General features: G+C 43.3%; 1 protein-coding gene across 4 annotated transcripts in view; it reads right to left on the minus strand.

The window, feature by feature from the left end:
* Window positions 1–13297, minus strand: part of syngap1b (synaptic Ras GTPase activating protein 1b) — a 136563-nt gene that overhangs the window by 89754 nt on the left and 33512 nt on the right. For all 4 annotated transcript variants that reach the window (XM_047329500.1, XM_035608399.2, XM_047329498.1 and 1 more), the window contains one exon: window positions 8023–8393. In XM_047329500.1, the coding sequence (XP_047185456.1) occupies window positions 8023–8393 (371 nt within the window). The remainder of the gene's footprint in view (window positions 1–8022; window positions 8394–13297) is intronic.

Genomic DNA, 13297 nt, shown 5'->3' on the forward strand with positions numbered 1-13297 from the left:
AACAATCAACCTCTCTCTTCTGCGAGTCACTGCCCACCTACTTTTATTACATAATTAATCCGGCGAACTCCCACACGACAGCCACCTGAATGTGTTCTCCTGGGCCATAAGCAAACATGTGGCCCCCACCCCCTCTCTGAGTCTCTATTCGTGCAGTGTGACAACAGCAGCGGCGGGATAAAGCCACAGGGTTGCTGTGGCTTGTTTGCAGACCAGCTCGTGCAATAACGCTTTCGGTGTGAGCACCAAAGCCGTAGATGTGCCGAGGAGCTGCCGACCAGCATTGCGCAGCGGGAGGCAACACTAGAATGAAAATGGGAAATTTACAGGTATCTATTTATCTTAAATCACTGTAGCGCTGCATCTACTTCTTGTTGATATTTATAGCTGACCCTTGTGGGCTAAACAGGGCCTCTGACCCCCCGTCTGTTTGCTTTTTTGGTGTTTTTCTTGCGTAATATTCGCACACTTTGAGGGAGAGCAGCCTGGACACATGACTCAGGGGACAGGGCACTGTTGCGTGGCAGCGGTATATAAAACTCTGTCACCTCAGATTAATATGAGATGAGAGGAGGAGGAGGAGGAGATGTCAGGCAGTCATCACTGCCAGCCCTCTTACTCCCCCTAAAGGACAGAAGGAGGCAGAGCACCGGCTCCTGCAGTGGGTAAAAAACTCTCCGATCAAGATCTCACAGATTATTAAAAAAACAGACGGAAAGAAATTGGCCCAGGAAACTTATTAATCATTCTCATCATTGCTCTATTGACTTTTCCCACACACATTTTCCCATGTGATCCAGTTAGCGGGGAGATTCATTAGCAGAGTGCCTTGTTAACAAATTCCATCAAGCGCCTTAGATATCAAAGTAAAGAAAATATGAATCAGTTATTACATTAGAGGTCCAAAGTAAAAACAAGAGTAATTCATTTCATTGTGAATTAAACTGTAGATTATTCTCTCGATTCATTGTTTCAACGTTTACTTGTTAAAATGGTGAGAAATGCTAATTTTTGTCCAAAACCCAAAGACATTTCATAGACTAGTATAAGTACAAGATACATATTCAAAGAAATGCAACAGCGCTTATGCAACAGCGAATAGTTTTTCTTCTAACCCTATTAGATGATCTGAGAGCGAGAGTAACCATGAGTGACATTTTCTGCTGCTTCAGGCTTCATGCTCGCTTGTTTTCTAAGAAACACAGCTTCATTTTTTCGGTGTGTCACTGGTATAAAATTCAACCCGTCACACACACAGCAGCTCATGGGACATGAGCGTAGGAATCATGTTCACTCGTGGGAGCACCGAATGACAATTCAAGAAAAGAAATAGTAAAAGAGAAATTAAATTGTAATTACAGCAGTAGACGAGGCATGTTTTGCCTCGTCTAGTACTGTAATTACAATTTAATTTAAACTTTAATTTAAACTTTCAAGGGTATTTTGACCTGAACACACAGTGTCAGACTGCGCCACTCAGACAACACAATCATATTATCCAAGGAAATTAGTCACATCTCTAAATATTACAGCATATCGGTTGTGTATTGTGCAGAATCAACACCAGACAAACAAAATGCTTTGGGAAATGGATATAGAAGAGGACGGTGACATGATGGATCAGCACGGTGCTTTTCTAAGAGCGCAAAAACAGACAATGCATACAAGGTTTAAGCTACCGCAATATAGACGGTTATTGAGAACTTACATAAGTCCTGTCAAAACGCATCATATGTCTGCTATTACTCCAGATGTTTGCAAAAAAAATGCTCGGTACTTTCTATCCACTGTTCATGGGAATGTCCACAGATCCAAAACTTCTGGAAGGAAGTTATTAAATTGAAATGTCAAACTCCGTGTACTTAATATGTCAGAGGGACATTTGTGCAAACCTCAAAACAGACTAAACCTCTCGACTCCTTCGAGCCAGGAGGGCTGTTTGTCATTGAGAATGTGGACCCGTGGACGTGGATCCCATACAGGAATATTATGTGGCGGCTGTTGGCTCAGGAGGTGGAGCAGGCAGTCCACGAACCAGAGGGTCTCTGGTTCGGCCCACGGCTCCTCCAGCCCCTGTGCTAATGTGTCCTTGGTAGGAGTAGACCGTTATCTGATATATGTTATGGTAAATGGACTGTATTTATACAGCGCTTTTCTAGTCATATAGACCACTCAAAGCGCTTTACAGGAAAGTCACATTCACCCATTCACACACATTCATACAGCGCTGCTATTTACCACGCATTTTTCTGTCACATTCATACTCATTCATGCACTGTCGGAAGAGCCGTCAGAGGCAAGTTAGGGTTAAGTGTCTTGCCCAAGGACACAACGGCATGTGTACTGGCGGGAGGTGGGATCGAACGACTCTACTTCCTGAGCCACAGCCGCCGTCACTACTCTCTGGACTTTAGCAATGTCCCATCCATGTTTGTTTGTTTGTTCAACTTCATAATAATGCTGCTGATAGCTCCCTGCACTTTATGTGTTAAGGTCATGCTGAAATGTTCTGTGAATTAAGACATTTCAACAAAGAGTTTGTTTCATTTTAAATTTTGACACCTTTTGAGTCATTTTAACTGCAGACAAATATCGGTTTCAAATGTTGGTTATCTGACTCATAGATTAGTAATAATCCATATCGGTCGACCGCTTGTCCTTGGGCAAGGCACCCAACACTAAATGTCCCCTGACGGCTGTGCCGGCAGTGTATGAATAGTGTGTGATAGAAAAAGCATTTCATATGCATGGGGGGATGTGACTTGTACTGTAAATCTCTTTAAGTGGTTGATAAGACTAGAAAAGCTCTATATAAATTCAGCCCATTTACCAAAATGTAGGAAAATAAATATAAGGAATATAAGGAAATGCAATAAATATAAGGAAATATCTTTATATTTATACCGCACTAGATATCGGTGCAGGTTAAGTGCATGTGGATACATGCGTTTATGTAATGTACCAATTTCTGGTCATAAAATGTTGAATTGTTATTGTTTCTTGAGGGGAGGTTATAATATAAGTGAGGGTGTAAACTCCTCATAGCCCTATGAAGTCCACTGTACTCCATCACTCAGCTCCATCAGTGGGGAACATTGTAATGAGCCCAGAACCCCACAGTCGAGAGCTACACGGGCAAACATTTCCACGGCGACACATTTTAGATGCCACAGCCTTGTTCCCCAAAGCGACACCTCAGTTCTCCGGGAGGACGTCTCTCCGGCATCGTTCTGATGTGATGGCTTCCATCCATGAAATACCAACATCGACAAAATAGGAAAAACAGAGCGGCACAGAAGCAGGTGGCCTGCAGGAGAGCCAGAGATGCCTGCCAGTCCCCCCCGAGATAGAAGGAGGGAAGGAGGAGAGGGCTGAGTGGATGAGGTGACAGGGTGAGTGTAGAGAAGAGGGAGAAACTGTGAAGGAGGGCAAGGAAGATGGAGAGGGAAGAAGGGAAAAGGAAAAGAGGGGTGGCATTGAATATGGAGACAGGAGGAGAGAGGGAGGCAGCGATTGGGCATTGGTAGGAGCGGAGAAAGAAGAGGTGTAACAACAGACACATTCGATAAAGAGAGTAGGGAGAGAGGAGGGAAAAGAGGGAGGAAAAGTCAAACTGAATGATTTATGCAGGGAATTAAAAAACAAGGAGAATGACGAGCCGGAAGGAGGCAGAGATACATGGGACGGGCGATGCTGAGGTCGGGAACCAAGCATGCAAGCAAACAGAAGAGCAGAAAGGTGAAAGGTGTGTGTGTGTCTGAGATAGGCTGCTATCAAAATGTTTGATAGGAAACACAGTGATGTCCTGCACTGATCCCTCCCGCTATGGACACGTACAGCGTGGCGAGCCACTGAAGGGCCATTTAAAACGGGTGGAAACGAATTGTAGGATGAGTGTGTGTGTGTGTGTGTGTGTGTGTGTGTGTGTGTGTTTGTGTGTGTGTGTGTGTGCGTGCGTGCGAAAAGAACAGAGAGAGAGAGAGACACCCTCTCTGCATGAGGTGAGTGACAGGCATGAATATTTAACCGCGTCGCCGCGGTGACGGATATCAGCACTTCAAGTCCTGCATCCGACTCCATTCACAGCCGGCGCCTTATTGGAACAATTAGACAGGGATAGGGCTCTTGATTAATTGAACCAGGCTGTCCATTCAATCCCTCCAGAGCAGCACCGGCCCTCTTATGATCACAGCGCACTCTATTCCTCTGAGTGACGACAAGTTGAAATACTATTGGCAGCCGTGTACACACACACACACACACACACACACACACACACACTACAGGGAAGTCACCACCCGTACGATTTTTTACAGGCCACATAAGGATGGATTGGTTTATTGACGTGCCAGCATAGCTGAACATGAAAGCGTGCCTCAATGCTGGGCTTATATCTTGTGCCGTGCACTAGTACTACATATTGTACAATACATAAATTACGACAAACAGTGAGGCAGATCACAATGAAATCCCCTACCAAAAAAGGATGAGACAATAAAAAAACTACAAAAAATACAACGACAAAAAAGAAATGTACTGCCACATGCCCACACACGCAGCAGCTTACGTAAAGTGCTGATGTTTCAGAGTTGTGGGCTTTAGAGCTAATTAAAAACTATATCAGCATCTCCCTGGTCTTATGAAAGCCCTGCAAAAGTTATGGGAGGGTGACCTGTGGATGTGACCAGGCTCCACTCCATTACAGAAGTCTTATAAGTGGTGTTATAAATCAGGCGGCCTTGGCTTCTTAAGCTGCGTAATTCTTTGAGAAGAAATTCTTCAGTTGCAAAGCAGAGGTAGAAAAGTTGAAGAACAGTACCCTCTCCTGGCCCAGAGAACAAGATGAGATTTGTTTCCCCCACTAACCTGCAGGAGGTTTAGGGATGCACTGTCTGTGTTTGGTTCATAATTAATATTATTGAACTGCTATCCCGGTTTTAAAAAAGTGGTGTCAGGGTTGCTTGTTTGTTAATGGGGAGGGGTTTCTGAATTCCTCCACAAACAGAGTAAAGCTTTTATTTCTCCTGTTTAGTATTTATAAGATATGATATGTTCCATGGTTTATAATATAGATGCAAATTTATTTTAAAGCATTTGTTTAACGCACCACTTGTGGGTCTCACGGACCCCACCGTAACTGTCAACAGTTCTATGAAGACGTATTACCAGCTTTTAACTAATTTTGTCATTATTTATCTGTTTATACAGCAAGCTATAGTCAGGTGTGGCCCAGGAGGAGTTATAGCTATTAACAAATACATTAATAAACAATTGTATCTGTGCTTGGACAATTGTATTCTACCATTTATTACATATTTATATGCAGGTTATGAATGCTAAGTAGGACTCATAACATGTGGACAAGACCAGAGAGATGGTGATCGACTTCAGGAGGACGAGAACAGCTTCACAGCCCCTTTTCATTCTGGGGGAGGAGGTGGAGACGGTGGAGGACTACAAGTACCTGGGAGTCAACATCGACAACGGACTGAACTGGAAAACCAACAGCCCGACTGTGTGCAAGAAGGGGATGAGCAGACTCTACTTCCTGAGGAAGCTGAGATCCTTCAATGTGTGCAGCAGGATGTTAGTCTGTTGTTGCCAGCGTACTGTTCTTCACTGTGGTCTGCTGGGGGAGCAGCATCGGAGCCAGCGACACAAACAGACTGAACAAACTGATCAAGAAAGCTGGCTCCGTAATAGGCTGCAAGATGGATGCGTTTGAAGCTGCGCTGGAGAGGAGGACTATGAACAAACTGTTGTCCATCATGGATAACCCGGACCATCCTCTCCACCTCACACTGGACAGACAGCGGAGCTCCTTCTCCAATAGGCTGATTCAGGCTGGCTGTCACAAAGAACGTTACAGGAAATCTTTCCTGCCACAAGCCATAAAACTCTAAAACATAAAACACCTCACCTCCGGTTGACAGATAGACCCTGTTCCACTGTCAATACTTCATGTATATTCTGTGAATTTATTATTCTTAATGTCTATTTTTTTGGGCAATTCATATATGTTAATATATTGTGTAAATATTGTATTTATTTTTTTTTAATGTGTGATGTGTGCTGTGTGAAACTTGCTGCTGCTACACCAGAATTTCCCAGCTTGGGATGAATAAAGTATTTATCTATCTATCTATCTATCTATCTATTCATGAAGTAAAATGTTATACACCACAATACACTACAACAGGGCTAATCGACAAAACGTTAACAATAATTATTGTAACCCTAAAATAATCATAGAATCATAATTTAAAAATAATAACAAAATCCAAAAAGTTCAATTTGTAATGACATAATGCTTATGCATTGAGGAGGACAGTGAGGATGTTTCTAAAGAAATAACGATTTAACATTTATCGTGATAATTATTGATATTGACTGATATGAGAATTTTATGTGGTGATAACGTTTTTGGCCCTATTGTCCAGCCCTACACTACTTTACATGAATTTACATTAGATTACATACCGCTCTTGCCGTTTCTCCACTGTATTGCAATTCACCAAGCTTTTAAAATTACAACTCTCTCTTTACCTAAATGAATTAAAAATAGTTCATGTCAGTTTCCGCGGCTGTTTGTTGGCAGGGAAGTGGATCACACAGGTTGAAAGAAACACAAGTTTAAGACTGTTTTTTCTTCCTTTGTGGTCCCTGGTCACAATGCAGTTCCGACAATGCAGAGAGTTAACTGAAGTTTCCAGCCATACGCAGCTTCCTAGAGACGTAAGAGCAGCTCCGGAAATGAACCCCGGAAAAAAAAGCCAGCCTCAGGCGACAGTGATCCAGGGAATCTTGAGCGTCTGGGACAGACTCGGGACAGATTCACCGAGTCTGACCTCTTTTTTTTTTTGGTACAGATATTAGCTGAAAAGTAGGGTTTTCCAAGTAGCACGAAGACTGTGTGAAACTATCTTATGACGGGCCACGTTAAGAACATCAAGACAAAAGACAAAATATTTTTTTTGGGAACTACTTTTATGCCCATGTCATACTCACACACCAGAACAACTCTTTCAAACTTGTTATAACTTGAGATGGGATCAGGCCTCGTTTTCCAGAATCTGAATATAGAATCTGATTAAATGAGAGAATCCTTTTAAAGCCACTGTCCAGATTGTTCAGGTTCAACCTTCAAGAATTTAAAGTTTAGACCTGCGATGATTTGACAATTGAAAGAAACTCGACTGAGTAATTCATTGTTTTCACATGAGATCGATGTCCCTTGTCTTAACGACGTCACATTGTGCTCTCTAGGAAATTGTGATGGGCAATCATTTGTTATAGTTTTCTGCCGATTTACAGACCAAATGGTGAATCAACAATTCTAAAACATCATCTGCAGTTTAAATTCATAATGGAATGGAACTGTTAGAACCAGAACCCTTTACTACACAAAATATTCCAAGTTTCGGAGTATTCATTAAAATCAAATAAATAAATAAATAAGCAAAGTATAAAATATTAATTTAAACTGAACCAATAATAAACAGCAGACTGGCTGGCGAACATACTGAAGTGGGAAACAGCTAAAGAGCCAAAAGTCTCTCTCAGGAAACGGTAGGGACCAAAACAGAGTGTAAAGGAAAGGGAAGCCAGAAACACTAAGAGTCCAAAGGTTTCTGCTGGATGTGCAAATGCAAACAGCTGTTTTCCAAGTTTGTAGGGTGACTTATATGTCAGCGAAGTGGCAAGTGTGTTTTCAGATATGTGGTCCCCAAGTAGTCTTACGTTTAAGTAGACAACTTCTGTAACTAATCCCCTTCACTTTGCATATTTTAAGCTTCTTACTGGCTAATAACCAGGGTGTCATCGAATGTGTTAGATGCCAAAATAAGTAAAATATAGCCGATTTTTTTACGTTAGAGATCAGTGCAGAGGCTGAGATATGTGATAAATGCTTCTTTAACGTTTTTGTGATACTCATATTCATGCCCATTTTTTTAAAGCAAATTTTCCTTCAAGACCAGCATCAGAATCAGTGTATTCCTGGTGTTGTGTGTGGTACCATACCTCCTCCTGGTCCAACATGTAGAGCTGATTGCCAGGGTTCACACGGAGACGTGGGTTCCAGCGGTCGTGGGGTGGATGGTCGTGCTGGGGTTGCTCATAGACGGGGCGCTCGTGCAAGGGGCGGTTGTAGGAGGGACGGTCGTAGGCGGGACGGTCGAAGGAGGGACGGTCGTAGGCGGGACGGTCGAAGGAGGGACGGTCGTAGGAGGGACGGTCGTAGGACGGACGGTCGTAGGAGGGACGGTCGTAGGAGGGACGTTCGTAGGAGGGACGTTCGTGAGCAGGACGGTCGTAGGAGGGAGCGTGGAAGAAGTGGGCGTGGGTGCGATGAGGGTGATGATGATAGGAGGGGGGGACGGCACACCTTGCATCTGCACAGGAGAAAATGGAGGGCAGGCGAATGACGGGGCGAGGAGTGGAGGGGAGAGGAGAGAGGGAGGAAAGAAAAGGTCAGTTAGGATCATCAGTGGGAGGGTTGTGATGCTGTGACACGTCTGTCCCCATGTGTCGGGTCTCATTACAGCGGGTGTGATGGGTCTGCTTGGAAGAGGTCAGACGTTACTTATAATGAAACTGTGCAAGCCAATCAGTGCAAGAAAGAACACGTCATTCTGGAGTATTGATGGATAATAATTATGATGATAACAACAACAATAATGGGATCTTTTGTACACAGTATATATCGAAAATAAACATTTGTCGAACGTGCCTTCAAAAGACAGAGAGATTACAGGTCACAACTTATTTTAATAAATGGCTTCATAATATAGTTGTAAGCAGATGTGATTGCAAAGTTCAAAATAAAAAACAAAACATAAAAGCACAAATAATTGTTTTTACACTTTGAATTATGTCCTGATTAAACGGACGGAATATCTCAGTTAGGGAGTTTTGAGGTGTTGGTCAGGATGTTTCCCCCTTTTTTGACAGAGGCAAGGTAGCCATTCTGCCCAGTCTCCAGTCTTTATGCTAAGCTAGCCAAAGTCTGGATGTAGCTTCGTATTTAACTGACTGATATGAAAGTGGTGTCCATCTTTTTTTTCTTTAAATGTAAAAAGTGAATATTTCATTATTATTTTAACACATTTTACAAAATGCCAAACTTAACAGAAGGAAAAATCACAACGAATGAATTCAACAATGCAGCAATTAGGTCTTGCGTTCACCAACACCACCAATACCTTTTGTTTCTGCCCTTGCTTTTTCTACAAACATAGAGCACGACTGAAATGAGCCCATGGAATGTGAAAAACTGGTGGAAGAGACAAAACATCAGTTGAAAGATGATCAGTGTCAAAAAAGGGCTGAAAATAAATAACGGAAAAGAATGTGACCTACACCAAAGCTCTTGTGCGACTCAAAGCCATTGTACTTATTTATCACCCACACCTACGAGGCTAAACATACCTGAAATTAGTTAATGTTTAATCATTTTTTAAGGAAATGTCCTTCTTCCCCTGCACAAAATCAAGGCACAAATCTGACCAAAGAACAGGAAGTTCCTTAGGACTAAAACTTGGCCCCTGATAAGTGGAATGAGGTTGAGGAAAAATCCCGTCACACAAAAACGTCGCTCTTTCCCTCTTCGTTTAATAAGAAGACGCCGCTTGATAGTGACTCTGCAAACACACACTTTGGATTTGAAAATTCTCCATCGCCGTTAGTTCCATAGTCGCAGCCAGAAACGATAATAGTCTAATTGAACAAGGTCCTAGATCCAGCTCGCCACCAAAATCGAATCGTCTGTTCGCCCGCCCGAGGCTGTCCTGTCCTGCCCTGTCCTGCCCTGTCCTGCCCTGTCCTGCCCTGTCCTGTCCTGTCCTGCCCTGTCCTGTCCTGCCCTGTCCTGTCCTGTCCTGTCCTGCCCTGTCCTGTCCTGCCCTGTCCTGCCCTGTCCTGTCCTGCCCTGCCCTGCCCTGTCCTGTCCTGTCCTGTCCTGCCCTGTCCTGTCCTGTCCGCCAGAGGTTCCCCGAGATAGACAAGACAGAGAAACTCAACTATAATCTCTCTGGCGGAGGCACAAATTATCTTTGACATTATCCCTGACTCCGGGGCATCATTTAAGAAGTTGTCGGCGGGGAATTTAAATGATACTTGATAGCTCTGAGCATCACATAATTAAACAAATTGATCACACAGTATTGGAGACATTAATAGAGTTGGGGGGGGGGGGGGGGGGGGGGGGGGGGTCGTCTTGAGGGGGAAATGAGTGGCTAAGGAGCTTTGGTTAATGAGGCACCATCTTTTCTACCAATGCTCCTGTTTTCTGGCCTTATTCAGTTTTAACTTAAGGCAATAAATACACCATGGCATCAATGCTTTTTTAGCATAACTGTAATATGTACAAGCGTTGTTCAATTTCTTCTCCAATTTCCATTTCAACTTGTGCGCCGTTATATAGGTTGCAAAAATATTAAATTCTGAGCAAAAAAATGCACAAGAAAGACGCTTCTGCCTCGTCTCTTTCTCTGCAACTCGTCCCCTCTCTGCGTCTGACGTGCCTCCCCTGATGGATCTGTTGTTTTAACATCAGCCTTACATGTCCTCTCCCTCCTTTTTTTTTTTACGACTCCTTATTTATTATCTTTGTTTAAGCTTCAGACATTTGTGTTTCTTTTCCACGAAGCAAGAGGCAACAGCAGCTACTCTCACACCACTGAGCATTTTACAGTTTTTTCAGCATCGGATGTACAAAAGCAAACGTCTCGAGGCAGTTCTCTCGCTTTATCCCGCCTGATGCTGGAGTTCAAAGACTCTCTCCTCTTTTAGAAACAGTCCAGTGAAACGTGGGTATGAACAACTTCTTCACACTTAATCAACTGTCCGTTTTAACACAAACAAATCACCTCTCCGCCACCGTCGAGATTACACCTCCTGCAGGCGACATTAAGCTGCAGCAGATGATCTTACCCGGATCGGTTGCTTCTTTTCTAATATGATGCGGTCATTTGTGATTTCTTAAAAACTAAATCCTGGGGTAGACAAGTTAAGGAAAGACTTCTGCAGTGTGTGTCTGTGTGTGTGTGTGTGTGTGTGTGTGTGTGTGTGTGAGAGAGTCAGTTACAGCCACATTCCCAGAGGGAGTTGCACCTCCTGCGCCAAGCAAAAGCCACGTTCACACTAACAACATCTGCCGGCTGTGCAACAAGGCCAGCGCGCACACACACACACACACACACACGCACATTTCCTTTCCAAGGAGGACAAGAAGCGAAAAGTGTTGTTTTGTGTGACCCGGCACGCGACTACACAACAGCAGATCCGAGTGATGGACTCAAGGTCACACTTCACTCCCTGACAGTAACAACTGACCCCTTCGCTTGATGTTTTCTTTCCAACGTGCCAGTATTTGACGAAGGAGATGGACCGCGTAGGCGTCTGAAAGGAGCGCTGCACTCTTCTCGAGCCAAGGAGAGTCACCTGCAGCCCCACAATGCAACACTACAGCATGTCCACACCGATTATTTTACCGCATCATCGCTTCTCAGGTCCCGTCCCCCCCGCCCCCTCTCGTGACGCCAAACAGTCGACGGCGACGGTGCCTCTCTCCGTCAGAGCGGAAAAGAAGAGCGAGCAATCATCTAATTGTGGCCAAATGACAACTGAGCTGATAATTCAGGTTCCTGTCTGATCTGTGAATCAAGCTGCTGAAATATAGACGAGCTTAAAAACCAGCGCGGCTAATTAATAAGGACGACGGAGCACGGAGAGGGGATTGTGAGAAAAAAAAACACAACAAGGAAACTGTGGGGTGGCATGATCTTCATCACCCCCAGTGAAGGGCAGAATTTTCTGGGTTCTGCTCACGGGCTTGTCAATCAGACGTATGGAAGATGTAACGGAATAAAATATGGGGCCCGTTGTGATGTTGGGTGACCACTTTAGACACTGCATTAGCAATTTATTCAGTCCAGCAAACTTGGACACACACACACACACACACACACACACACAGTAGCACATTTGGAAAAAATATTATTGTGTAATATGAATAATTTAGGTGGACAGAGACTCAAGGCCATAAATATGTGCCACTGTGACGCGGCTGAATGAAAGTGTCACGATGGCCCTCGCTGAGCCTTTGTGTCGGCACAATTTTCACAGAAAGCAAACGGCATGAGGGTCAGAAAGAAAGGGTCACTTAGAGGATTTTTAGCAGCTGGATGGTTTATTTTTATCTTTTTAGATTTTTTTTTCCACAGATCAATTTTATCTCTCAGGTCATTCTAAGATTGCCAACAGCAATCACACATTTATATATTTTTTTCTTCATTAAATGATTCTTTGTTTGCTTGAAAAGATTTCATTAAAACATCACGGTTGGAGAAAAATACTCATTTTAAACAGTGCCATGGCACATACTGATGACATCAAATGTCTCTTTCATTCTGTTTGCGCTGATCTCAAATAATTTGAAAAAATTGGGGCAGTTCGATGTTTGGCCATTTTTGCTTCAAAAAGCTACCTGGGGCGTTTTCACACCTGAAAGTCTGAACCAAGGTTCATGTCTTTGACTCATTGTTAACATTTGATCCGGTTCGTTTTGGTTTTCACATTTCAATTATAGGGAGCCCATTAAAGAATTGTGTAGGACATACGTATAACAATAATAATAATAATAATAATGAACTTTATTTATATAGCATCTTTCAAAACATAGTTACAAAGTGCTTTGCAAACATAGAACATGTTTAAAACAGAGTGAAATGACCTATAGGCAGAAATAACACAGAGAATAAAATTAAATGTCATACGAAATCAAAAAATCACATAAGGCAAAGTTTGTTTTTAAAAGAGATTTAAAGGACGAGACAGAGTTTGCAACCCTGATCTCCACGGGCAGGTTGTTCCAAAGTCTAGGCGCCCTGACTGCAAACGCATGATCACCTTTCAGTATGAACCTGGACCTTGGAACAACCAGGAGTGATGCACTCGAGGGACATGAGGCAATAAGAGGTCCGCTAAATAACTTGGGTCGAGGTCTGTCAGGGCTTTTTTAAGTAGTCAATAAAATCTTCGAATCAATTCTAAAAGCAACAGGTAGCCAGTGTAAGGAAGAAAAGGATTGGTGTAATGTGGTCATGTGTCCTGGCCCGAGTCAAGATCCCGGCAGCAGCAGCAGAGATTTGGACGAGCTGAAGGCGGGAGGGATTCTTTACCGATGCCAGAGAGCAAGGTGTTGCAGTAAATCTAAACGACTGGTTAGGAATGCATGAATAACAGTTTCCAAAAGTTTTGGGGGAGAGAAGGTGAGACCTAGATTGATTCAAAATAA

The sequence above is a fragment of the Scophthalmus maximus genome, chromosome 20 (assembly GCF_022379125.1).
Source record: "Scophthalmus maximus strain ysfricsl-2021 chromosome 20, ASM2237912v1, whole genome shotgun sequence".
Classification (NCBI taxonomy): Eukaryota; Metazoa; Chordata; class Actinopteri; order Pleuronectiformes; family Scophthalmidae; genus Scophthalmus; species Scophthalmus maximus.